Raw genomic sequence first — 24,658 nt, forward strand, 5'->3', positions numbered from 1 at the left:
CGTCTTTTTATTTCCTATAATTGTTTCCCTTCAAAACACTAAAAATCCATAAAATGCCAACGTGTTTACCATTTTTATTCTTCTGAAAGGTGGCGTTTAAAAATATTAATAACCCCCAGAGCCTTTTCCCATTGTTGTGTTATGACCACAAACCTCAGTGTTTTTCATCTGAAGGACCCGCAGATGGTAGCGTATAATTATGAAATGGAAAACGATACGTGGCTTTATAAATGTTTTCCAAGGAAAAATCTGAGTTTGAAATTAAACTACAATCTTTCATTATAATCACACCTGCAAATCTTTTGGTGCATGTCTCCAGCAGCTTCATATGCCTAAAAACTGAAAATGAAGTTAACATCAGAATAAGTCTTTCCCCAGACTCCCAGATGAATTTAGGTCTGGACTTTGACTGGGCCATTTTAACACGAACATGCATCGATCAAAGCTTTTGCAGCTCTGGCTATATGTTAGGGGTCTTCCTGCTAGAAGGTGAATGTCTGCTCTAGTTTTAAGTATTTTGCAGCCTTTAACAGGTTTTCCTTAATGATTATTTTTTTTGGTATTTGTCCTCTACTGACCTCTGACTAGCCTGTCTGTCCCTGTTGGAGAAAAGCATCCCTGCAGCATGATAGTGTCACCAGCAAGTCTCACCAAAGGGATGGTGTGTTTAGGGTCAAGTTTATTTGTATAGCACATTTCAGCAGTCCTTTACATCATGAAAACATAAAAACATCACAAACGCATCGAAATGGTCACCGGTTATGAGACCAATAACAAATTAAATTGCGTCAGGCGAAAACATGAATACACATCAGATATGTTGGTCAGTGTTCCTGTTATTATCGGTAAAAAGCAGCTTTAAACAGGTGGGTTCTCAGTCTTGATTTAATAGAACTCAGTGTTTTGGCTGATTTGTAGTTTTCTGGAGGTTTGTTCCAGATTTGTGGAGCATATGAACTAAATGCTGCTTCTCCATGTCTGGTTCTGGGTATGATTAGACCATATATGGTCTACATATATGGTCTATATGTAGGTCAAAACATTTTAACAATTTCTTTTCAGATTAGAGCTCACACAGACGGGCTAAGGTTAGGTAATTTCTGAGAGCAATTCATTGTACTATATTTTATTTTTGGGGAATCAGATTAAAAGGGGTTGAATGCACTGTAGTTTTTCTTGGAAGAAATGTGTCATTTTCTTATAGCTTCACAATTATTCCCTACTTTTGTTGGGTCTGTCACAAGAATAAAAAAAGGGTATAAATACTTTTGCAAAGCACAGTACTTCCACACATTTCTTTTTCCACAGGCCTGTTGATTTTGACATACATGCATTAAAATGTCAACATCAGACCAACCCAGTATGCCTCAGTGTCACTTTTGCAACGACTTCACATTATTGGCTGTATTTTATGTGCAAGTCAATAAAGAATGCATGTGGTGACGAGGTTTGGTTCCATTTCCCCAAGCGGACGATCACACAACAGTGTTAAAGGGAGGGAATGTGGTATTTGCAACAAACTGGAATCATCTGGGGAGACCGATGGAGATGTTGCAGAATAAAATCTGTCACGTTTCATTCAGTGTTGTGACAAATGGATAGTTAATTAACATCTGTGGTGATGATTTACCCAGAGAATAGGAGGAAGGTTCAGTGCAATTCAAGCTCGAGCCTCAGCTGCGCTACACACACATTTAACTTGTCAAACAGGATGAGTTAGATTAGGTAATTTTACCTGTTCTCACAAAGTATGAAAAACAAGTTGGAGCAGCATGGAGCAATATTTAGTTGCACTTTATAATAACTAACTACACTTATCAAGTAGAAGTCATCCCTAATTAATGACGATTGCCGGATTGATTAAGTATTTATTCATGATTAATTAATGCTAAATAAGTTGTAGTTATTCTAAAGTTCTGCCAAATATTCTTAGACATTTCCTGTGCTCTGACCGTGATTGACATGAATCATATTTCCCCACTAGAAATGTTAATTTATGTGGACATAAAGCGGCAGCGCTCTGCTGTATAGTCACTTTCTGCGTTAAGATGAGAACCTCTCCAAACAGAAATCATTGGGAACAGAGTTAAGAACCGACTCGTGCAACTTAGTGTTACTGTTGCTGGTTAGGGCTGATTAGTGTAACATAATGTTTCTGCTTATTAGTGTGACATAATGTTTCTGGGTTCAGCCTTCAACTTCAACACATTTGTTAGTCGTTCTGGCTCAAATGTAATCAGATTTCTTGTATAATTTCTCTGTGAAACCAAATTTAGCCGTCTGTTGATAATTAAACACAGAATTAAAATACTCTGGGTCATTAAAAGTGAAAATAAAACAACAAATATAATGTGGACAGGTTTTTCTTCTGGTTATTTGCTATTTTGGAATCCAAATTTTCATCATATGATATATATATATATATATATATATATATATATATATATATATATATATATATATATATATATATATATATATATATATATATATATATATAAATAAATAAATTTATGGATAAATTAGGAAACCCGTAGTTGAAAATTGTTAAATTTTCCATCATGATGTTGTTGTGGTTTAAAGTCCTAATGAGATGCCAGAGAAAGTACTGGAGTGAAAAGTTTTTTTTCTGCACACTGCCTATTGGCTGCCTTCAAATAAACTCCTACATGTCCCTGTTTGGAAATATTTCTGGTCACAAAGACACGGACAGACCACCAATCTTGTTTTGAACACCATACATTTGTTAACAAGCAATAAAATCAATTACAGTTAACAATAAATAAACATGTTAGCATTTGTTTAGCTTTAATAATCAGCATAAAGGATTTTTGCAGCCGTTGGAACAATTGTTGCCATATTGGATGGGTCTCTACTTCTCAAGGCTGGTATAGCAGCCAATGGGAATAAACACAGAGGGAGCAACTTTGCCCGTATTTTCTGCAGTTTACTGTTGCAATAACCGGCGATAACTACTAAAAGTAGATGACACAATGCCGATCACCATTTTGGGCTGAGATTTGGTTCTGAAGATAAGTTTTTACTTGGTGAGAACAATGCAGAAACCCAACAGTTGGGTTTATTAATTTGTTATCGCTGTATTTCACAAACTAAGTACCCTGGAGTTACAGAGTACAACGACATCCAAGAAGCTGCGCAAAACATTTGTTTTTCAAGGGTTTTAGGCTCCAGCCTGAGTTGCAAGCAGGCTAGTGTAAAACACTAGAATGACTTGGAAACTTTAAAGAACACTTTTCCAGGCCTTTAAAAAAACTGTGTGCATGCACAGCACGCAATAATATGACGAAGTCATTGTTGGTTTGTAGAGAAGGCTCATAGTTGTACATGTGAGAGCGAGGGATATAAATTTAAGTGAACAATCCAACTTGTTTTATTTCTTAAAATATTAAATCTATTAATTTCTACATTTATTAATATGCAATACATGTATCTTTAAGAGCATAAAACAAAATATTTCAGCATGAAAGCATGTATTCATATATTTAATAATATGCCATAACGCATCTGTCTTTGTTAAATGGCATAAAACTAAATATTTCCATATGAAACCACATATTTATACATTAATATGCCATATGTCTGTTAAAGAGCATACATTTCTGAAATACGTTGTTTAAACAACATATTTCAATATTAAAACATGTTTTTTATGTGTGACAGCGTCCTGTATCATAACCACATCTCTGCCGTTTGTAACAAACCAAATCATGTGAAAATCGGGTAAAAATTCAGGGATTTATTTTAACTGGGCAAACAGCTTCTTTAGTACAAATAAATGCACTGGGGTCACGTGAGAGACCCATCCAAGATGGCGGCTGCGCTGAAACGTCTGCACCAGAAGGCACTGCCAGTCCATGGGGCGTCTACCTATATAATGTCTATGCCCGTACCTACCTGGTTCCTACCTCCTGCTTTAAAAGCATCAGAAAGCTGTGCTAAATTCTGCTCTTGCTTAATTAATGGATTCCTTCACACTGACTAAGATTATGCAGACATGAAATTAGGCATCTGTGATCCACCACACATTGTAATAGTAAAACATTATGAAGAGAGTGACCAGAATCGGATGAGTGTAATAATCTTAACTAAAACGATTGGCTGCGTCGTGTCGGCAAATTGATAAAAGTGAAATTGACCGGTTTAATGATTGAAGCACCTAATTGATCAGAACTCTGTATGACTGTTTTTTTTATCTCTACTCCTTTTTTATTTTCTTCATAGCGCCTGAACCTGCTGTACCCTGCAACGGCCCACCGGATTCCCAAAAATGGCAGTCGTCTCGGCCCTTCAGGCGAACCAGCCTGTCGCTCGGCTCGGGTTTTTGGCACGCCACCGGCCGCCACTCCAGCCGCCGCCTGCTGCGCGCCATCCCCCGCCACGTTGCTCAGATCCTGCAGGCGGATGTTTTGTGGCAGATGGGACACACTGGTAAGAAGGTGATCATTTTGTGCAACATAAAATAATCTGAGCCTGTCTTTCTAATCAAATCTTTTTTTTTTCCCGGGGTGCAGGTTCTGGCGTGAAGGTAGCAGTTTTTGATACAGGTCTGAGCGAGAAGCACCCGCATTTTAAGAACGTGAAGGAAAGGACAAACTGGACCAATGAAAAGACTCTGGATGATGGTGAGGATATCAACGCCGCTTTTTAGTCAAATGTTTAGACTCATTTTATCGATGAGAACAGAAAGATCTGAAGATATGAGACGCTTTATTTTTCATTTTGGTATTAAGATATTAAATAACAGGGTGTGTACAGGAAATGATAATATTTGGGGGGGTTTTAGGTTATTTTGTCTGTATCATCTGTTGCCGGTTTGGTGGGTGTCTTTGTTATAAAGTTCTGATTAAGCCTTTGTTCTGAGTTTGTTTAGACAGCGCTGCTCCTGACGTTTCTGGCTCATCTTGCTCCCTCCCACACAGCAGGCAGCTCTGTCTCATTTATGACTTTATTTATTCAGTTTTTCTTCATTAGGGTTAAATCTCGGTTAATTCAATTGGCTGTGGAAATCGGTTATTTTCCGTCGTTTGGTATCGCCTTAGTTGGGCTTCGTGGTGCGAGCCAAAATAAACATCAAATGAAGTCCAGAACCACCAAACTGCCTGCGGGGGTTTGATGGAGCGAGATCGGCCATGTTTTAATAAACTGGGAATATTGAACCTAGTCTGCCCCTGAGATCTAACCACTCCTACCACACCTGAAACAGAAAATTACAGTAATTCTCAAATTAGAAAAATCTATTGGAATCACTCCTGAGGTTGGAAATCCGGCTTGCTGCCAGCTCACAAGTTCAGGCTATATAGGCTTTTCCACAACCAGTTGTTTTTTAAATAAAGGCAGTCCTACATCACAGACCAAATGAGTTTTGGTGGAAAGAAATTAACCTTCTCTGTGGCATAAATCTACTAATAAGTATGTTGGTTTCATAGAAAACCTGATTTATTGAAAACATGCTGCTGATTCTGTATAGTTGAATTATTAATTGGACGATATTTTTTCAAAATAATGTGGAGTGTAGGTATGTAGAGTTCATTTGGCGATGTTATTGATAAAAACAAACAGAGGTGGTGTTCATTCAAGGAAGATGGCAACAAGGGTTCTGCCTGCTGATTATTGTGCAGTAAATCTGAGTATAGAAGAAAGAAATGTGCACTTTCTTTAGAGCGAGGAAAACATGTAAAGACGTGCAGAATATTGAAAGGCTGCGCCGGTAAAATCATCTCAAATGCAAAACCTGAAAGAAGGCAGACGGCATGACTTAACAAAACTGCTTTGAGTGACTCAAAGAGAAATGGTGCAACATTTTCTTGAACTATGAAAGTACAATTGTTCTTTTTGGGTCTGGGTGCTGCAGAGAGTTTGTCCCACACACTGCAATCAAGGCCAATGTACACTGTGAAGCATTGTAAGCACAGGCATGTGGATGCTTCTCATACTATGGTGTCAGGCCTATTTATCACATACCAGCGTTAAATGGATCAGTTTACATCCATCCGGATATTAGAAGAGGTCCTGTAGTCTCATCCTGAAGGGGAAATACCCCTGACAGTTCTGCTTCAACTACACAAAAACCTCAGTAGCCCAGCGGACCTTTATCCGACAAAAAAACATGTGCGGTGACATCAAAAGTGCCGTTTCAGAGGCAAAACCAGTAAATCCAGAGAAATTGTGGAATGTAATCCGGCCGTCCTCTGCTAGGATACCTGCGTACAGGTTGGTCGACTCCATGCAACACAGAGGTAAAACAGGTCTAAGAGAAAGTGGTTATACAGCTAAATATTAGTTCAGCATCTCCCAGTAAAGCTAGACCTTTAAACATTTCTCCATTTCAAGTTTTTTGTTTTTTTTTCCCCACAATCCTAATACTGTTGTAGAAAGGGTTGTGTTCCCACTGCGTTTGCATGCGTAGAAATAAAAGCTGTTATGAGAGTTTTGAGTCTTACTCACTTTTATTAACCAAACTAATACTGGTTTTAACACAACAGTGTAAAACATCATAAAATACAATAGTAAACCTTTTTGTTTATCCTATGTTTATCACAATGGAGGAACTTTTAGAATTGAGCACAGGGAATAGAAGGAGATAAAGCAATAAAAACAAATACACGGCACTGAATTAGATCATTACTGGGTTGTAAACCCATGAACTGGTTCCTTTTACTTTGACCTAGTTCTGGTTAGATGCAACTTTGCACAACACTGAACATTGGTCTTTCTCTAGCATTTAACGGCTGATTATCAGTAATCTGATTACCTCTGTTATCATGGATTTCTGAGCTGAGGCCAAGTTGGGCTTTGCTCCAACCTCCCAGCTGATAAAATCCAAGACTTCCCACTTTATCACTTGTGCTCATTTCCCAAAAGGCTCTACATTACCAATCAGGAGTCTGCCCACACATGTTTTGACTTGGCACATGTAATAAACGGGTTCGAAGCCAGAGACCGCAGTGGTGAAATTACATCTCTAGTGGGCAGAATGATATTAAAAAAGTACTTTAATTTAGAGAATATTTTCCTTTATTAATTCTTGAAGAACTTTTTTTTTTTCTCTTTCTTAGGACGGGACTCTCTTTCTGTTAGCAGTTATTAGGGATTCCTTTCGAACCTGGACATTTCTGGAATTGATTTTAGCATTTTTACACATCTGTGTAAGTGTGAAAAAGGAAATGAGAGGACAGAAACATACACTGTATTGCCAAAAATACTCGCTCACCTGCCTTGACTCGCATATAAACTTCAGCAACATCCCATTCTTAATCCATTGGGTTCAATATGGTGGTTCACCCTTTGTAGCTGCAACAGCTTCAAATCTTCTGGAGTGTTTATGGGAATCTTTAACCGATCTTCCAGAAGTGCTTTCCTGAGGTCAGACACCGATGTTGGACGAAAAGGCTTGGCTCTCAGCCTTCGCTCTAATTCATCCCAGAGGTGTTTTATTGGTTTGAGGTCAGGACTCTGTGCAGGCCAGTCAAGTTCATCCACACCAAACTGTCGCCCCTGTCTTTATGGACCTTGCTTTGTGCTCTGGTGCACAGTCATGTTTTCATCATTCATCACAAAGAACGCACCTCAACTACTTTAGAGCTGTGGTTCCCAACCCTGGTCCTCAAATACCCCTGCCCTGCATGTTTTTAGATGCGTCTCTGTTATTCAAATGATTGCCTAACCTCCTCAGTAGCCATCAAAGGCTGCAGAAGCCTCCCAGTCACTCATTCATATAAGTCAGGTGTGTGGCAGCAAGGAGACACCTAGAACATGCAGGACAGGGGTACTTAAGGACCAGGGTTGGGAACTACTGCTCCAGAGTCCAGTGGAGGCGTGGAGATCGGTGGCTCTGCAGAAAATTACCGACTTCTTCGCACTATGCACCTCTGCATCCGCTGCCCCCGCATCATCAGTTTACGTGGCCTACCACTTCATGGCTGAGCTGCTGTCGTCCCCAATTTCTTCCGTTTTGTTATAACAAATTATATATAATTTGTTATAACAAACAAATGTTTGGAGAAACAGTCTGCATGCCAAGGTGCTTGATTTTTTTATACACCCACGGCGGTGGAAGCGATTGGATGGATGAGTGAATACTTTTGGCAATATGTTGTGTTTGTGTTTCCAGACTTTATTTTTTATCCCATTGTTTAAATGTTTTTCCTTCCAGCATTTTTTATTTCCTTCCGTATCTTTTCCGCTTCACCTATCCTTATAACCTGTGTTTATCCCTTCCTTTTGCCCTTTTTTGTTCCCCCCTCTGTCCTTCCTTCCTTCCTTCCTTCCTTCCTTTCTTCGTTTTTCTCCTTCCAGTTTTTTCACTGCAGGCAATACATTAATTGTTTCCTTAATTCAATTAAATGTTTATTTATATAGCGCCAATTCATGATACATGTCATCTCAAGGCAATTTACAAAGTAAAATTCCAGCAGATTGCATCAAGTCTTGAAAGCAGCATTCACTCCTCCTGGAGAACCGTAGATCTACAGGGAGAGTCATCTGCATTGTCCATGGCTTTGCAGAAATCCCTCATACTGACAATGCATGAAGCGACAGTGGAAAGAAAAACTCCCTTTTAACAGGAAGGAAAAACCTCCGGCAGAACCAGGTTCAGTGTGAACGCTCATCTGCCTCGACCGACTGGGGGTTACAGAAGACAGAGCAAAGACACAACCAGAGAGACAAAAAAGCACAGAAGCACTATTTTAGATTTAAAAATGAGCTCTTGAAACAGAAGTCTGGAACAGTTTGGAGTTCTTTCATTCAAATATGTAGGAACCCATATTATTATCAGTTATCCGTATGTTTTTTTTTATGTAATAGTGTGTAATGATGCATTATCTGCATTGTGAACTCAAGAACACGTTAAGGTGTGACAGGTTGCAGTTTTCGCGGATGATCTTGTTCATGATTTACTGCTCGTCCTGTTTTTCAGGCCTGGGCCACGGTACGTTTGTTGCAGGAGTTATAGCCAGTATGAGGGAGTGTCAGGGCTTTGCCCCCGACTCTGAGCTCCACATCTTTAGAGTGTTCACCAACAACCAGGTACCCACAGCACATGCTCATCGTATGCGCTTAGTGTCGGATTTTATCTGCATACAAGAAAACACTAAACACAGAATTATGTCTCAAATGAAACCAAAGTATGTGCGGTTTCCACATTTTAGGTTTCCTACACCTCGTGGTTTCTGGATGCTTTCAACTACGCCATCTTGAAGAAAATCGATGTTTTGAACCTCAGCATCGGGGGACCTGACTTCATGGACCACCCTTTCGTCGATAAGGTACAGCAGACAGCGGGGTGTAGTCTAGAAGGTTTTTTAACGTAAAACTGTGGTGTGGCTGCTGATGAAGTGCTGTGAAGCGTTCTTTAATGCAGCAGCTTAATAAGGCAAAGCAGGTCAAATGTCAGTTGGAACAAGTCAAACCAGGTGCATGAAAACATGTACAACAACAACAATTTAAGGTGTTCTTCCCTCCCTGAGGAGTTCAAAAACAAGTTGGCTTTCTGAGAGTGATCAGAGTTTAATTGGTCTTTTTAAAAGTACATTAATTGAATAAGAAAATCCCCTTTCATGGCACATGCAAAGTTTCCAATCTTGGTTTGCTTTCACTGGCCAAGACTTTAAGTTTTGCTACACATTAGAGGACCTTACTCCTCCATATTGCATATCTGAATTATTTTTCAAGCATAAATATTTGAAAGTCAGTTGCCACAATTACTTATTTTTAAGATTCCTCCCTCCACGAACCAATGCTAGCAATTTACATACACATAGAACACAACTTTTCAATTTTATGTCTCTGGTTTAAAGTGTGAGCGTAAACTTTGAAAAAAATACTGCTCTGTTTTAATTAAAATGGTTTGTCAAATTATTTATCCTCTTCTCAATTATCGCGGGAAAAAAATCTGTGTTGACACTACAGCAATCTAAGCATTCTTGCATTGGATGATCAGCTTTTTGTCTGTTTTCGCTTCTGTTTTTACAATTTCTCTTTAGTTGTAAGCTCCAAGTCTTGGAAGGCCTCTGTCCCATCACCCTAATCTTTAGCTGCCACAACAGATTATCTGTCGGACAGATTTCTTGTGATCCTAACATGATATATAAATAAAGTTAGCTTGACGTAGAAACCTAAATCTGCCAGGGATGTGAATTATTTTGGGCTCAATTTTATTGATTGATTAATTGATTTTATTGTCATGATCTGTAAAATACAATAAAATTAAACAGGTGTGAGTGATGGACTTTCAAAACTGGAAACTCACTCAAACATTACAGAATCAGACTAAAACCAGAATGAATAAATATCTACAATTCAGCTATAAATAAAAAGTCCTTGTGTATCAAGTAGCTGCTTGCAGTGAGCCAGGCAGCAAGCACACAACCTCTTTGGTTGAAGGGAACATTATTGGAAATGCAATAAAAGTGTCAAGTTGTGGAAAGAGGAGTTTATTGGTCCTCTGGCGTACAACTCTCATGGCGTCGCTAATTACATCGTTTTTTTTTTTCACTACAATGGAGCGTAGTGGAGAGTTAGTTGTTCAGACAGTTTTTGTGTAGCTACCCTTTGACTGTGATTTTTCTCCCACAGCTAGATTATCAGAAATAGACTTTATGTCTGGTAGTTTTGTGTTGAAATTTGTTGAGGAAACGCATTGTTTATGTTTTTTCTGCCCCTTTTACTATGGTTTTCTTTTTAGGGACCATGGCATATACAAACTAATTGATTTTTCACCTGGTTTTTATTATTAATAAATGTAATTAATTGTTAATTGATAAACAATGACTACAGTGGAGAACAACGTGCTGCAGGATTCTTAATGGATGGAAATAATTTTTTCTCAACTCAAAACCAAATCCATTAAAGAGCATAGTGTTGGTTGATGTGTTTTAAAATGTGCTTAAAATATAAGGGGAAGAGATATGTGAAATATGACTGAGGAAACCGCCTTAAAATATGAAAATTTAAGGATGGAAGACCTTGGAAATAGAAACTCTTACTACATTTCCTTTGTATGCTTGACTGACAGGTGTGGGAGCTGACTGCCAACAAAGTGATCATGGTTTCTGCTATCGGAAACGACGGACCTCTGTATGGGTACGTTCGTCTTTTCAGCTTCCACACGGCAGAAATTATGCGTACAAGGATTGAAGGAATCCCATTTTGGTCTGATTAACCCTGATTCAGTGGGTCTTAGAAAGATCTTTATGTTAAAGATTGACCACTTAGCTCTGAACTTGCTCTAGAACCAGTTTGATAAATTATAGGGCGACAATTCCCTGTTTAATTTCTGACTTCAGGGCTTTAGTTAGCTTAGTTAGCTGGAAACAATTTGTGTTGTTAAGATGAATGTAAATTGTACCTTTTAGCCTTGTAAAATAAATTTTTAATAACTTTCAGAACCCTGAACAATCCAGCCGACCAGATGGATGTAATTGGAGTTGGAGGGATCGACTTTGAGGACAACATAGCAAGGTTTTCCTCCAGAGGCATGACAACCTGGGTAAGTTGGTACCGGGATACACACATTCATATTTCCAAATGATCTGTCCTGCTGTTTTGGAGTTAGTCCACCACCCTATTGTACTAGTTTCACTTAATTTTGTTGTAAAGTTGCTACTATTCAGAATAAAGTGTATAGAAAAATAAATCGATTTTTGTTTGCATTCGGGTCTGCACAGCATGCATCAATTTTGAGTTGTTTTCAGTGTGATGTGCAGCCCTCATCTCAGCCTCTGCTCCCTTTTCTACCATCGTGCAGGAGCTGCCGGGGGGTTACGGCAGAGTAAAGCCTGATATCGTAACCTATGGTTCCGGGGTTCGAGGTTCTGGGTTGAAGGAGGGTTGTCGCTCGTTGTCTGGGACCAGCGTGGCCTCTCCTGTTGTCGCAGGTGCTGTCACACTTTTGGCCAGGTGAGATTCTTAAACTAGACCGATCTGCCATCAGATAGCTCAGCTACATTTTCTTCATGTTGTTTCAGTTTTACACTCGTGGACAAACTCTTGAAGGGTAGCTCACTCCCAAATTGAATTTTCTTTTCTTAATAAACTGCTAATACGGTTGTCTTATAGTGCTGTCTACATATCCTGGTCATTATTTTGACAAATTATTGCATATTCAGTTTCCCCTATGGTTGTACAAGGTGGCCGCCTCGCCCTGCCAACAAAATCACCCATCCTCCCAAGAAAGTCACGACATGTAGTAGCAATTAAACGTCTGTAGGTGTTCTGGGTTCATTTTATTAAAATTATTAGACTTTCTAAATAGCAGCAGATCTGGGATTTCTCCTCTCAGTGGATTCAAGCCTGGAAAAGCACCTGAAGTACAGAGCCCTGATTGATCTATCGATCGATCGATTGATCACCTTCTACCTGAATGAATAATTCTAAGTTTCTAAATGGGTGGAGAGCCTTTTTTTTTGAAAAGGTCTACTACAGCATCATTTTTAATGTTTAACTGCTTTTTTTTTTTTTTTTTCCTGCAAAATAAATGTTTTGAACTTGTGTCTCAGAAAACAAGGCGGCATTAGCTTCTGATTGGAAATTGAACCCTTTGAAATCTCCATACAAAACTCCAAATGCCAGATTCTGCCTGAGCCAATAAACGTTTAGTATCACTGAATGTGGTTAAGCCCAGCAAAGGGGATATTTCTCTTCATACAGACTTTCTTTTCAATCATTCAGCCTCTGTTAGACGTTGAAAAGTAAGCTGCCAGAACTGATTCCCTCTGCTAACTCAATAACATGTTTTTTATATCTGCAAGTAATCCCTGTGTCGTGGGCTTTTAGATTAAGTGTGAATCATCAGCTTTTTCCAACGACCTGAAGCTCAGTGTAACAATGAAGGATGTTTTGTAAAATGCTGAAGCTTAGCCTTGTAGTTATCTCTGGTTTTGTAATCCTCCGTGAGCACGAAGGCATGCTGCTGATTTAATTTTTGGTGTCAATCCCAGTCTATCAGTGTCGCATCCCAACGCAGGGAGAAGCTCTCTCGTTGCCGAGCCAATTTGTCAGCTCGCATTACCGCGTTAAACATCACAGCAGCCACACGTATTCTCTGCTCTCAGCTCCATCCTGGTGAATCTGACACCAGCAGATATATGAACTCAGTCTGTGCCTGATTCCTCCTGCAGCACCGTCCTCAACCGGGAGCTGGTGAACCCCGCCTCCATGAAGCAGGCGCTGATCGCCTCGGCCCGCCGGCTGCCCGGGGTCAACATGTTTGAGCAGGGCCACGGGAAATTGGACCTGATCCGAGCCTACCAGATCCTTAACAGCTATAGACCCCAGGCCAGGTGAGCACATTGGTGTGAATTAACAAAAGGGGAAAAAAAAAAAAAAAAAAACAAGCAGAAGACAGAAAGTTGTGCACAAAAACAGGGCAGGAGTCTGCAAAAGTCATGTTGTTTTATACACACACCCAAAGATGATGTAACGCTGAAATAGACCAACCCAGTGGTTTTTAGAGTCCTGCCTGAACAGTTTTATGCTCCCTGTAGGTTTACATCAAACTCGTCTGCTTTTTGCAGGGAAAGTGTGTTTTAAAATGGCAGTTACATTTTTATTTCGTTTCCAGTTGTAGAAAGCAAAAGCAGAAACATTGATCATGGTCTGGAAGTGCACTGCAAAAAACAGAACTAAAAATAAGTTAAAAGTTTATTGAAACGAGTGTATTTATACTTTGTTTGAGCAGCTAAATAAGATAATCTGCCAATGGAATAAGATTTTTGCACATAAAATAGGAAGAAATCATCTCCATCAACTTATTTTAAGTGCAGTATATCTAATGATCTTATTTTAAGGGTAAAATGACTCTTTCCATTGGCAGATAATCTCATTTATCTGCTCAAATTAAGGACAAATACACTCATTTCAAGTAAATTGTACTTATTTCTTGTTCTGTTTTTGCAGTGTGGAGTAATCTTTTAATCCACATTTGTATAAATCAGAAATAAACAACAAATAGCTCTGATTGGACCAATACCTCCAATATAAATACCTGAATGTCTAATAGGTGTATTTACTAAACATTTTAACCGTGCTCTAACAAAAAAAACTCTCCACTTCACTCCCATCACGTTGAATATTAGTTTACGGCATGATTTCAGCCTTCTGTCTGCTCCAAGTTGTAGTCTTTGATATTTAAGTCTGAAAATAGTGTGATAATGTGGAAGCAGGGTTGGATTTTGTTTCTAAGCTCTCCTCATTTTATTCCCAGTCTCTCTCCCAGCTACATCGACCTGACAGAGTGCCCATACATGTGGCCTTACTGCTCTCAGCCAATCTACTACGGAGGAATGCCCACCATCGTTAACGTGACCATCCTCAACGGCATGGGCGTCACGGGCAGGATCGTCGACAAGGTTAGCCAAGAAGACTGTAAATGAAGGGAAATCGTGTTCCTTGCATTAGCATAGCCTTAGCTGAGCTTATCTTATATTTGAATTTAATTCATACCATGGTCTGGGTGAATACTCGATTCTGATTGGCTGCAGCGTGTCCATTAGAACGTGTTATAGGACACCTGTAAACAAGTTCTGCTCAGATATCCTGATTGTTCTAAATTATCACGTTGGCTCAAACGTTAGCAGGTAACAGCAAGGCAGCTGACAAAACAGAGAGCTGGTTACCTTGGCGGGGGCGTCACAACGAGAGATATTAAATAGTACTCTGAGCCGCTTCTTGTGCAAAAACTTACCATTTAACAGTGAAAAAACATTGAAGTATTAATAATTAAATTAATATAAAAAAAAATTTGTTAGTGACCATGTCATAAGCATGATAATGCCCTTCGAGGTGTCCATTATCAGAAATAAATGGACTTCGTGGAAGCAGCCTTGCAGCCTCGTCGTCCATTAATTTCTGATAATGGACACCTTGAAGGGCAATTATCCCTTACATAACTTACTTTATATCTTAATTTAGCTTATGTTAAATGAGTTTTTATCTTGGGTGTACTTCAAGTGCCTGGGGATGCAGAGCGCTTCTGCAAACATTTGTGTAAAAAAAGGGACTGTGATACAATGTCACCTGTGTAATAAATCCGGTTGGGAAGTTTCTTAGCTGTCAAATCTCCATCAATCAACTGCTAGTTGCATTATTCAATTAAATTTTATTTATATAGCGGCAATTTATGATACATGTCATCTCAAGGCATTTTACAAAGTCCGATTCAATCAAGTCATACAGATTATAACAAAGTAAGGGCCATGTTGTATGACAGCAACCTCATAACAAACTGCTGAGACATTTTGTGCAGAAGTTGTCAACTTCCAGAGAGTCCATCGTTACAGACTCAAAACTTCACTGCAAGAAGGGAACTAAAACTAAGTAAAATTTTCTTTAAATGAGAGTGTTTGTCCTTGATTTGAGCAGGCAAGTTTAAATGATCTGCCGATGGAATAAGTGTTTTGCTCTTAATATAGGAACAACTCATCTCCATCATCTCTAATTTCAAGTGCCGTATATCTGATTATCTTATTTTAGGGGTTAAAAGACTCATTGTGCATTGACACATAATCTTATTTATCTGCTCAAATCAAGGACAAATGCAGTCATTTAAAGAACATTCTACTTGCTTTTAGCTCCCTTTTTGCAGTGTTAATGTGGCCTTTAGAATAACTCAAGAACTTTGCATAGTGACCTTCAGGGAACGGGTTTCCATGACTGAACAGCTGCATCTGAGCCTTACAATAACAAGTACAACACAAGTGTTGGATGCAGGGTGTAAAGGACGTCATCACTGCTGGACTCCAGAGCAGAGGAGCGTCCTCTGCCTCAATGAATCATGGCTTTATGCAGAGCAATCCAGTGCACAAGCCTAGGTTCAGCGAACAGTGTGCCGCTGTTTTTTTTTTTTTTTATGAGTTTTGTTGGGTGTCTTGGTTCCAATGAAAAGGACTCCTAAAGTTTCTGCATACCAAAACACTTTTGAGAATTTCTTGCTCCAAACTTTTGTGGGATCATTTATGGGATGGATGCCCCCTTCCTGTTTCAACATGACTGTGCACCAGTACACAAAGTAATGTCTGCAATGACCCGGATTAGCAAGTTTGTTCTGGAGAAACCTCACTGACCCACGTAGATTCCTGACACTAACCCGAAAAATAACATTGGGATCAATGAGAGCGGAGACTACAAGCCAGGCTCCTCCTCTACTATATTTGGATTTTATATATATATATATATATATATATATATATATATATATATATGGTAAAAATACAATACATTGACAGTATTTTTGGTGATATATTGTATCTTATCCTAGTTTAGCTTATACCTCAGTCTAGCCTTCAACTTTATTTAATTTATCTTATATTTTTCCTAAATTACAGATATGTTATCTTACAATAGCCTTAGTTTATACCTTATGTAAAACTTATTTTTCTATAGCATAATAAACATTTATTGAAATTAAGAAAATAAACTGCACAGGATTCACACTGTTTTGATCAACTGCCTTCTGTTTCATATTAGACCGGTGTTACACTAATGCACGTGTGCATGCTTATTTTTTTCCCCCGTATATCAGTTATTTTTACTTAAATTTGAGTTGTATTAGACCCCTGCCAGTAAATTGTAAAGGTTCTGCACTGTGATGAACTCCTAGTTTAAAATAACATCTTCCCTGTAAGGCCACCCAGTAAATGCTGCCTTATTCTGTTCAGCCCATCTGGCAGCCGTACCTGCCTCAAAACGGCGACAACATCGACGTGGCCGTGTCATACTCACCTGTGCTGTGGCCGTGGGCCGGTTACCTGGCCGTGTCCATCTCTGTGGCCAAGAAAGCTGCGTCGTGGGAGGGAATCGCTCAGGGTCACGTGATGGTCACAGTCGCATCACCCGCAGAGAACGACGTGAGTTGGAACCACTGTAAACGTCTCTCAGATGAGCTCAGCTGCAGCTTTGAAAGATTAATTAGTTAAAATACTGAATACGGTATCACTTGAGAATGGTTTTGTAAGTTTTGGTAGACATTTTTGTTTTACAGTCACAACAACAGCTCTTTCATTAGTCACTAATGGTTTTACTTATTTTTTTTAGATGTGTCCTGTTTAGTCATGCCCTTTATTTATATATATATATATATATATATATATATATATATATATATATATATATATATATATATATATATATATATATATATATATATATATATAATTTTAAATAGCTTCTGTCCAAACTCTATTTATTCATTTTATAGTAATAGCTATCTGTATATCATGCTCACAATTCTGCCTATAGTAATAGCCATCTGTACATATATTCATAGTACATGTAAACTTTGTTAAAATAATCATCTGTATATTATGCTATTGTACATAACTGTAAAACTCTATTCACAGTAATATCCACCTGTATATTATATTCGGTACATATCCAGCTGTAAATTTAGTTCACAATACTAGTTATCTATATATTATACTCATAGGACAAATCGATCAGTAAAATTCTGTCTATAATAGTATCCATCTCTATATTTATTCAGTAAAAACCCATGTCCTGTACATATGGAACCACTGCTTATCCTGCACTTGCTGCTATTGCACTTCTGGTTAGACCTAAACTGCATTTCGTTGCCTATAAACTTATATATATATATATATATATATATATATAGAGTTTTGTTTAACTCTTTATGGCTCCAGTGTGGATCATTTTCAGGCATCTATCAGGAGCCTCTGTATTTAATCCCATGTGTTTTTTCTTTTTGCAGTCAGAAGTTGGAGGGGAGCTTACCTCCACTGTCAAACTGCCCATAAAGGTAAAGATAGTTCCCACTCCTCCTCGCAGTAAGAGGGTGCTGTGGGACCAGTACCACAATCTGCGCTACCCACCCGGCTACTTTCCCCGAGACAACCTCAGAATGAAGAACGACCCACTGGACTGGTGCGCATCCATACGAGCCGCTTCATGTTGACATTTTGGATGGAAGACCTTCATCCATTTGTCCCTGTGAATCAAATTGGTCATGGAGGTTTGTGGATATTGTTCTTGCTCCAGGAATGGGGACCACATCCACACCAACTTCAGGGACATGTACCAGCACCTGAGGAGTATGGGCTACTTTGTGGAAGTGCTGGGAGCGCCGCTCACCTGCTTCGACGCCAGCCAGTATGGTACGGCCACAGGAACTGAAAAGAAAAATATTATCTACATTGACGTTTATGATTTTGTCACTTTTGGTGACACGTTTTTCATCTGTAAAGCAGGTTTTCAAAAACCAGAAAGTCAATTTCTTCAGTTAAATCTTTGATGACTGAAAAAGAGCAGTGACGTTTCTGCCATTATTATTATTTTTTTCTTTAAGATGCTTATTTTTTTTGTAATGACCCTTCCGGTTTAATTGATGGCGTTGCTTTGTTTTCCTGCAGGCACGCTGTTAATGGTGGACAGCGAGGAGGAGTATTTCCCTGAAGAGATCACCAAGCTGAGGAGAGACATCGACAACGGCCTGTCGCTCATCATCTTCAGCGACTGGTACAACACCTCGGTGATGAGGAAGGTCAAGTTCTACGACGAAAACACCAGGTAACGACTTCAGAACCGTTTAACTTGTCATAACGGAAGCAGTCCATTAGTCTCTGGCTCTGATGTGATGAAGAAAGAGGTGATCCAGATTGAGAACAGTTGAACTTTGCCTCAGCTTGTTTAGGAGCCTTAACACACCATACAGCATTTAGATCCCAGCTATCACAACTCTAACTGCACACTTAGTGACTGATTGGAAGTAATCTGATTGGCTCTTTTGGCGTTCTGCTGCAGCCGTTATCACAATCTCACAATCAGGATGAGCATAAAGCCGCCCCCTTTAAAAAGGCATCGCTCATACAATAACCACACATTTCTATAGCGCATGTAGGCGTTTAAATATGTTTACATGAGTAAAAATAAGTTATGTTTGTTTTAGTTAAGTGTTTGGTTCAAGCCTATATGTTTTGCATAGTTATGTCAGAAAATCAATAAAATTGTAATAACTTTATTGCATTTCAGATGTCACCATTTTGATATATTTCATTGCTCTTTTTGGCGTGGAAATGATTTACTGTATGTAAAATGAAATAATCTAGCATTTGACCATTAATTTAAAAAAATGCGTTACTGCATCAGCAAATAGACCATATAGAAAGAAAATTTGTGGTGGGAAAAATAAAATGGGATAAACTTTTATTTTACCATCAATAGGTAAATACAATAGGATCAAAATTAGGTTGAATAAGGATTTATAAGAACTGGGGTTATTAAGTAATCAACACGTGAATTAATGTACAAAATCCATCATTAGAAAGATATGGATAAATCAATAAAATATATGAAAGAGGAGTGGTCAGTAAAATCCTCTCCTTATTCTACGGTTTTACTTTTTTCTTAATCACACTCGCTGTCTGCTGTTTGTACACTTAAGTTTATATTTAAATAACTTTGCAAACTTGATGAAAACCAGACAATTTATTTATTTGTTAATTTTTTTATTTTTACCCCACTGTAAACAGAGATTGCAGTTTAGCTGCTGCAGTAAGGGTTGAACTACTACTAGATGGGTTGATTGAAGTGCTGGAAAGGGTAGTTTTTGTCTGTGTTTATATCCCCAGTGCTCTGTTTTTATGTGGGCCATTTGTAATTAACATATTGCAGATTGGGATTTAGATAAAGCTGCAGTGCATGCTTGTTTAAGTGGATACAGAACGAGCTAAAAGGTTTGACGAAGAGTTTAATTTTTTCAGTGTCATGGAAACAAGTTGTTGTAATTACACGCTGTAGTCCAACACTTTACATTATGCCTGTGGACTCTGCAGGTGTTTATTTACGTGACACATAAATGTGAATATTTTCAACCGTGCTGAAATAGTTTAACAACAACCAACAGCAGAATACCTCCATCTCTGTTTAGTCAACGGCTCTGTGAAGTGAACAATGCGTCCTGTCGCTCCATTATTCAGCACTACAGTGATTAACGTCATATTATCTCACAAATACATTCACCTGGAGCTTTATTGTGTAATAATGCTCCCGAGATGAACCGTGTTGTGCAGCTTGCTGTGTCACGGGTTCTCTCCCTGCTGCGTTATTTATGTGCGCCCTCTCTGTAATAGATGTCGTACATCTCGGCTTCTCCCATTCAGAGCTCCTCGCCCAGATAACCATTACTCTGCTGCTCCATTTAGATCCTGCCAGAGATTTAAAGTGATATATGCACTTAAATACAAACTTCATAGCTTTAAAATACTATGATTGGTAGTTCTGTTTTAATTTAAAAGCATTGGCTTTTTTTTTTTTTTTTTGGTTTATTTTATTTAATGTTATTTACAGACATGTTCATGGGCAGTGAGAGTAAAGCAGAGCTTTATTTCAATAATTTAAATCCTACTTCAGGATTTTATGATTTGTTTGTTTTGCTATTAAGCTGGCTCTATGCGGCCTAGATTTGAAAACGTGAAATATCTTCTCATTACAACCTGCAGGCAGTGGTGGATGCCGGACACAGGGGGCGCTAATGTGCCAGCTCTGAATGACTTGATCTCGGTGTGGGGGATGGCTTTCAGCGACGGGCTGTATGAGGGGGACTTCACCATGGCCGATCATGACAGTAAGATGTGATAGTCTGCTGCTGCTGTGCTGTGGGGCCTTGTTGACACATGGAACTAAATAAAGCTTTTGTCTCCGGCTGTCTTGCAGTGTACTACGCCTCAGGCTGTAGCATTGCCCGTTTCCCAGAAGATGGAATTGTAATTGCCAAGAACCTGAAAGATCAAGGTACTAGGATTCCCTTTAAAGTTTTAAACCCAGCTCAGCGTAGCAGGAAGCTGGCTGGCAGCCATGCACTGCCTGACAGGCAATGTTTTAATCTGCGTGCCAGATAATAAAACTGCAGTGTGTATGTGTGTGTGTGTGTGTGTGTGTGTGTGTGCAGGTCTGGAAGTGTTGAAGCAGGAGACCGCTGTGGTGGAGGGAGTTCCCATCCTGGGACTGTACCAAACCCCTTCAGAGGGGGGAGGTCGGATCGCTCTGTACGGAGACTCGAACTGTATCGACGACAGCCACAGACAAAAAGGTGAAATCTCTCACATGCATTCTCTTTTCACACATTTGAAGCATTTTGTTCATGTTTTTTGTGTCTGTTTGTATTCCTCAGACTGCTTCTGGCTCCTGGATGCTCTGCTGCAGTATACTTCTTACAGTATGACCCCTCCCAGCCTCAGTCACTCCCACAGCAGAGTGGCACCTCCTGCAGGGGCAGAACGGCCACTGCCGCAGAGACTGGAAGGTGAGAGGCAAATGCAATCGATTTTGTTTTCAGACCTTAGTAGAGGATTCAATTTTATCCTTGATGCATCTTTAAAGAAACCCAATTTCTTTGGAAGGTATCTGTTGAACTTAGAGTTCGACCGACACAGGTTTTTTAAGGCCGATGCCGATTATTTTGACATCAGCCAAACCGATACCCGATACGTGGGGCTGATTTATATATTTATTTATTTTTTGGGCCAATTTTTTAAGCCAACATGGCTTTTTCTTCTTACATTTGCATGAGAAAAATGACACAATAACAAATGTTACACAAGCCCCGATCTTGAAATGACACCAGTGTTGTGCATGGGAGAAGAGGAAAAGCGTCTTTTGTGTAGAGGTGTCATGTCTTCTGAAATAAAACAGCTGTAAATGTTGAAGTTAGGTTGTGTTCTCTCGCTAACGCATCAGTGATGACGGAGACACGACCTTGGTCACTCCCTCATGAACTGACTAATGGAGCCTGTAGACGCAACAGCAGTAAATGGAGGAAAATTCATTTTACATGTCAGGCATGTATGAGAAAAAAAAAAAAACTTCTAACTTGCACAAAACTCCTTTAAAAGAACACAAAACATTAACAATGGATAGGAAACAATATAGAACTTTTAAATATAACAATAAAAAATAAACACTTAATTGTTTGTGAGCTTAATGTGGCAGCACACCTATCTAGTGCAATTTACCTTCCTTATAGCATTTGTAAACAGCAATATAGCAAAAAAAAATAAAGAAATGTGAAGAAGCTGTAACTTGGTGTTTTTTACACACCATGTCATCAATGCAAATTACTGTCCCGAGAACATCTTTATTTGTTTGATTTATATTTTAAACAGTTTTTTTTTCTACTTAAAAAAATGACCATGTTTTATCCTTTTAAATATTTTAGATTAAATATAGCAATTTTATGTTACATTTTATATTAATAATGAATGATGAATGCTAATGGCACATATTCGTTTTTTTTCCTCTGTTCTCTCCTTTGAGTAAAATGTTAACTGTCCTACTCCTCTTAAAATATTTTGCTGCAAAAGGAAATCCTCAGTCAAGAAGTCTGTTTGATTGTGTCTTCAAAAAAGAAACAAATGGAGAAACATTTTTAGCGACCTTAAAACTGTTACTTTAAAGACAGGAACCTGACCACAGCTAATTTATGGTCTTTTTGCAACTCATAATGGCTTTCTGCATAAATATTCTTGATTCATATAATAGTTGTTTTTTTCTTGAAAAACAACTTATCGTAGCAGTAAACAACAACTCTTTGCTATGTTAATGATAAAGAACAAACTAAGAATGGGATAAAGAAATGTTTTCCTAATTTCTTTTTTGGTAACCTTTTTAATAACTTTAATGTGCTTATTGTGTGGTTTTACTATGACAGATTCCCCTGAAGCAGCCTGTTTGACAGGAATCTCAGATGTGACTGTCTCTGGCAGGAACTGCACCTCTTTAGTCTCTGTTTTTGTCTGATTTTATAGTTATAATTAAACATTACTTGACTTCTCCAGGGAACCACTTGTACCGCTACTCCAAGGTTCTGGAGGCTCACCTGGGAGACCCCAAGCCACGCCCCCTCCCAGCTTGCCCCCACCTGTCCTGGGCAAAGCCACAGCCACTCAATGAAACAGCCCCCAGGTGACACTGAGCCTAATTTAATTCACACTTCATGGATCTGTAATGTTATTTTAACAAGTTATGGATGGATTGTTATTTTTTTTTCCTCCTTCATGTGAACATTATTTATCAGAGCTGATATCTACAGTAGGATTTATTTTTTTATTTTTTTATTATTATTTGAATGACAGTGGATTTACAAATTCAATTTAAAAATACTTTATTTATCCCAAAGGGAAATTAAATGTTGATTTAACTCATTTTGTCAAGAAGTTATTATAGATGGTGATGGCTGTGGGCAGGAAAGATCTCCTTTAGTGGTCCATTTTACAACCAGTCTAAAGAAGCCTATATAAAGTCTAGTAAAATTGATTAAAATTTCTTCCTCCTCCAAACTTTTAACAGAGCCCATGAACCAAAAATTGATCTTTAGCACTCAGTTTTGCTCTGTCTTGATGTTTTTTTTTCTCTCCGCCAGTAACCTGTGGAAGCAGCAGAAGCTTCTCTCTGTGGATCTGGACAAAGTGGCTCTCCCCAACATGAAGTCGTACCGCCCCCAGGTCCGGCCGCTGTCCCCCGGGGAGAGCGGGGCCTGGGACATCCCCGGAGGTAACGGAGCTCCACAAGTTTTTAGTTTTAGCTCTCTGACTTTAAAGCTTTGGTCAAAAAATTTGTGGGTATTGAGTTATAAATCACAGTCTTTGTTTAAGATTTTAGAGTTCAGTCTTTAGCCTGAAAAATGTTTTAAATATTATATGGCACCATCTATATTAGCTTTTTATACTGTTCCAGCCATTTCATATTGGAGTTGTTTGCAATGACTTTGATAACATTCACAGCTAATAAAATAAAAAAAAATCTAGTATAAAGTCTAGTAAGTAGATGTTGATACTTCAGTTTGCTACAGCAGCGCCACTTCCAAAATAATCTTTTGAAATATACTTCCCTATTGTAGAACCAGAAGTCATATTTTTTAGTTGAATCATACAGAATAAATGACAAATCTTGGCCATAAAGGAACAGAATATGGCTGAAAAAGGTGCCTTAATATGTTTAATACAAAATGTTAAACAGCATCTCAACAGCAATAAATATAAATTAGTTTATTTCTATAATTAAAAAATTAAAGTTAGCCATCGATTATATAGCTTTATTACACACAGATCGGCACATTTCAAGTGTTTATTTGTTACTTTTGATGATTATTGCTTACAATGAACGAAGACCTAATGTGCAGCTTCTCAGGATATTAGACAATTACAATGAGACCAGAATCCAAATATCTTGAGCTCCAGTGGGACGTTTCCACGGTTGGTGATGATTTTGGGAGCAAAATCATCTGCTGACGGTCCACTGTGTCGCATCTCGTCCAGAGCCAGCTGGGCCAATCTACAAGCAACGTCTAGCGCACAGCATGCGTCTCTCTGCTTACGAGCTTTATGGAGAGGCTGATTTCAGTGTCCACCAGGATTTGGCAACTGTCTACACTTGCAAAAATACTAATACCTGCTTTAATGACAGTGGTATCATGTGGGAATAGCCTTAATCCCATAGAAGACCCATTGTCAAGAAAAATGCGGGACACCGGTGCCAGAAATGCAAATGAGCTGGAAAAAAAAGCAACCTGATCGCCTCCATGGACCGATTCACAAAGTTATGCAGCATTGAATGCATACACGGTGTATAGTACATTAATATATAGTTTCAGTTGCCTGACATTCTTCTAACAACTCTTTATTGATCC

General features: G+C 38.7%; 1 protein-coding gene across 1 annotated transcript in view; it reads left to right on the forward strand.

Annotated features, from left to right (window-relative positions):
- Window positions 1-24,658, forward strand: part of mbtps1 (membrane-bound transcription factor peptidase, site 1) — a 38,115-nt gene that overhangs the window by 12,413 nt on the left and 1,044 nt on the right. Inside the window, exons 4-22 of the mRNA XM_036152078.1 lie at window positions 4,243-4,449; window positions 4,533-4,643; window positions 8,939-9,048; window positions 9,171-9,287; window positions 11,036-11,103; window positions 11,407-11,509; window positions 11,768-11,919; window positions 13,140-13,301; window positions 14,225-14,369; window positions 16,677-16,865; window positions 17,729-17,901; window positions 18,016-18,131; window positions 18,387-18,543; window positions 20,475-20,599; window positions 20,689-20,766; window positions 20,924-21,064; window positions 21,146-21,277; window positions 22,809-22,935; window positions 23,393-23,523. Coding sequence (XP_036007971.1) covers window positions 4,243-4,449; window positions 4,533-4,643; window positions 8,939-9,048; window positions 9,171-9,287; window positions 11,036-11,103; window positions 11,407-11,509; window positions 11,768-11,919; window positions 13,140-13,301; window positions 14,225-14,369; window positions 16,677-16,865; window positions 17,729-17,901; window positions 18,016-18,131; window positions 18,387-18,543; window positions 20,475-20,599; window positions 20,689-20,766; window positions 20,924-21,064; window positions 21,146-21,277; window positions 22,809-22,935; window positions 23,393-23,523 — 2,544 coding nt within the window. The remainder of the gene's footprint in view (window positions 1-4,242; window positions 4,450-4,532; window positions 4,644-8,938; window positions 9,049-9,170; window positions 9,288-11,035; window positions 11,104-11,406; window positions 11,510-11,767; window positions 11,920-13,139; window positions 13,302-14,224; window positions 14,370-16,676; window positions 16,866-17,728; window positions 17,902-18,015; window positions 18,132-18,386; window positions 18,544-20,474; window positions 20,600-20,688; window positions 20,767-20,923; window positions 21,065-21,145; window positions 21,278-22,808; window positions 22,936-23,392; window positions 23,524-24,658) is intronic.

The sequence above is a fragment of the Fundulus heteroclitus genome, chromosome 2 (assembly GCF_011125445.2).
Source record: "Fundulus heteroclitus isolate FHET01 chromosome 2, MU-UCD_Fhet_4.1, whole genome shotgun sequence".
Taxonomy (NCBI): Eukaryota; Metazoa; Chordata; class Actinopteri; order Cyprinodontiformes; family Fundulidae; genus Fundulus; species Fundulus heteroclitus.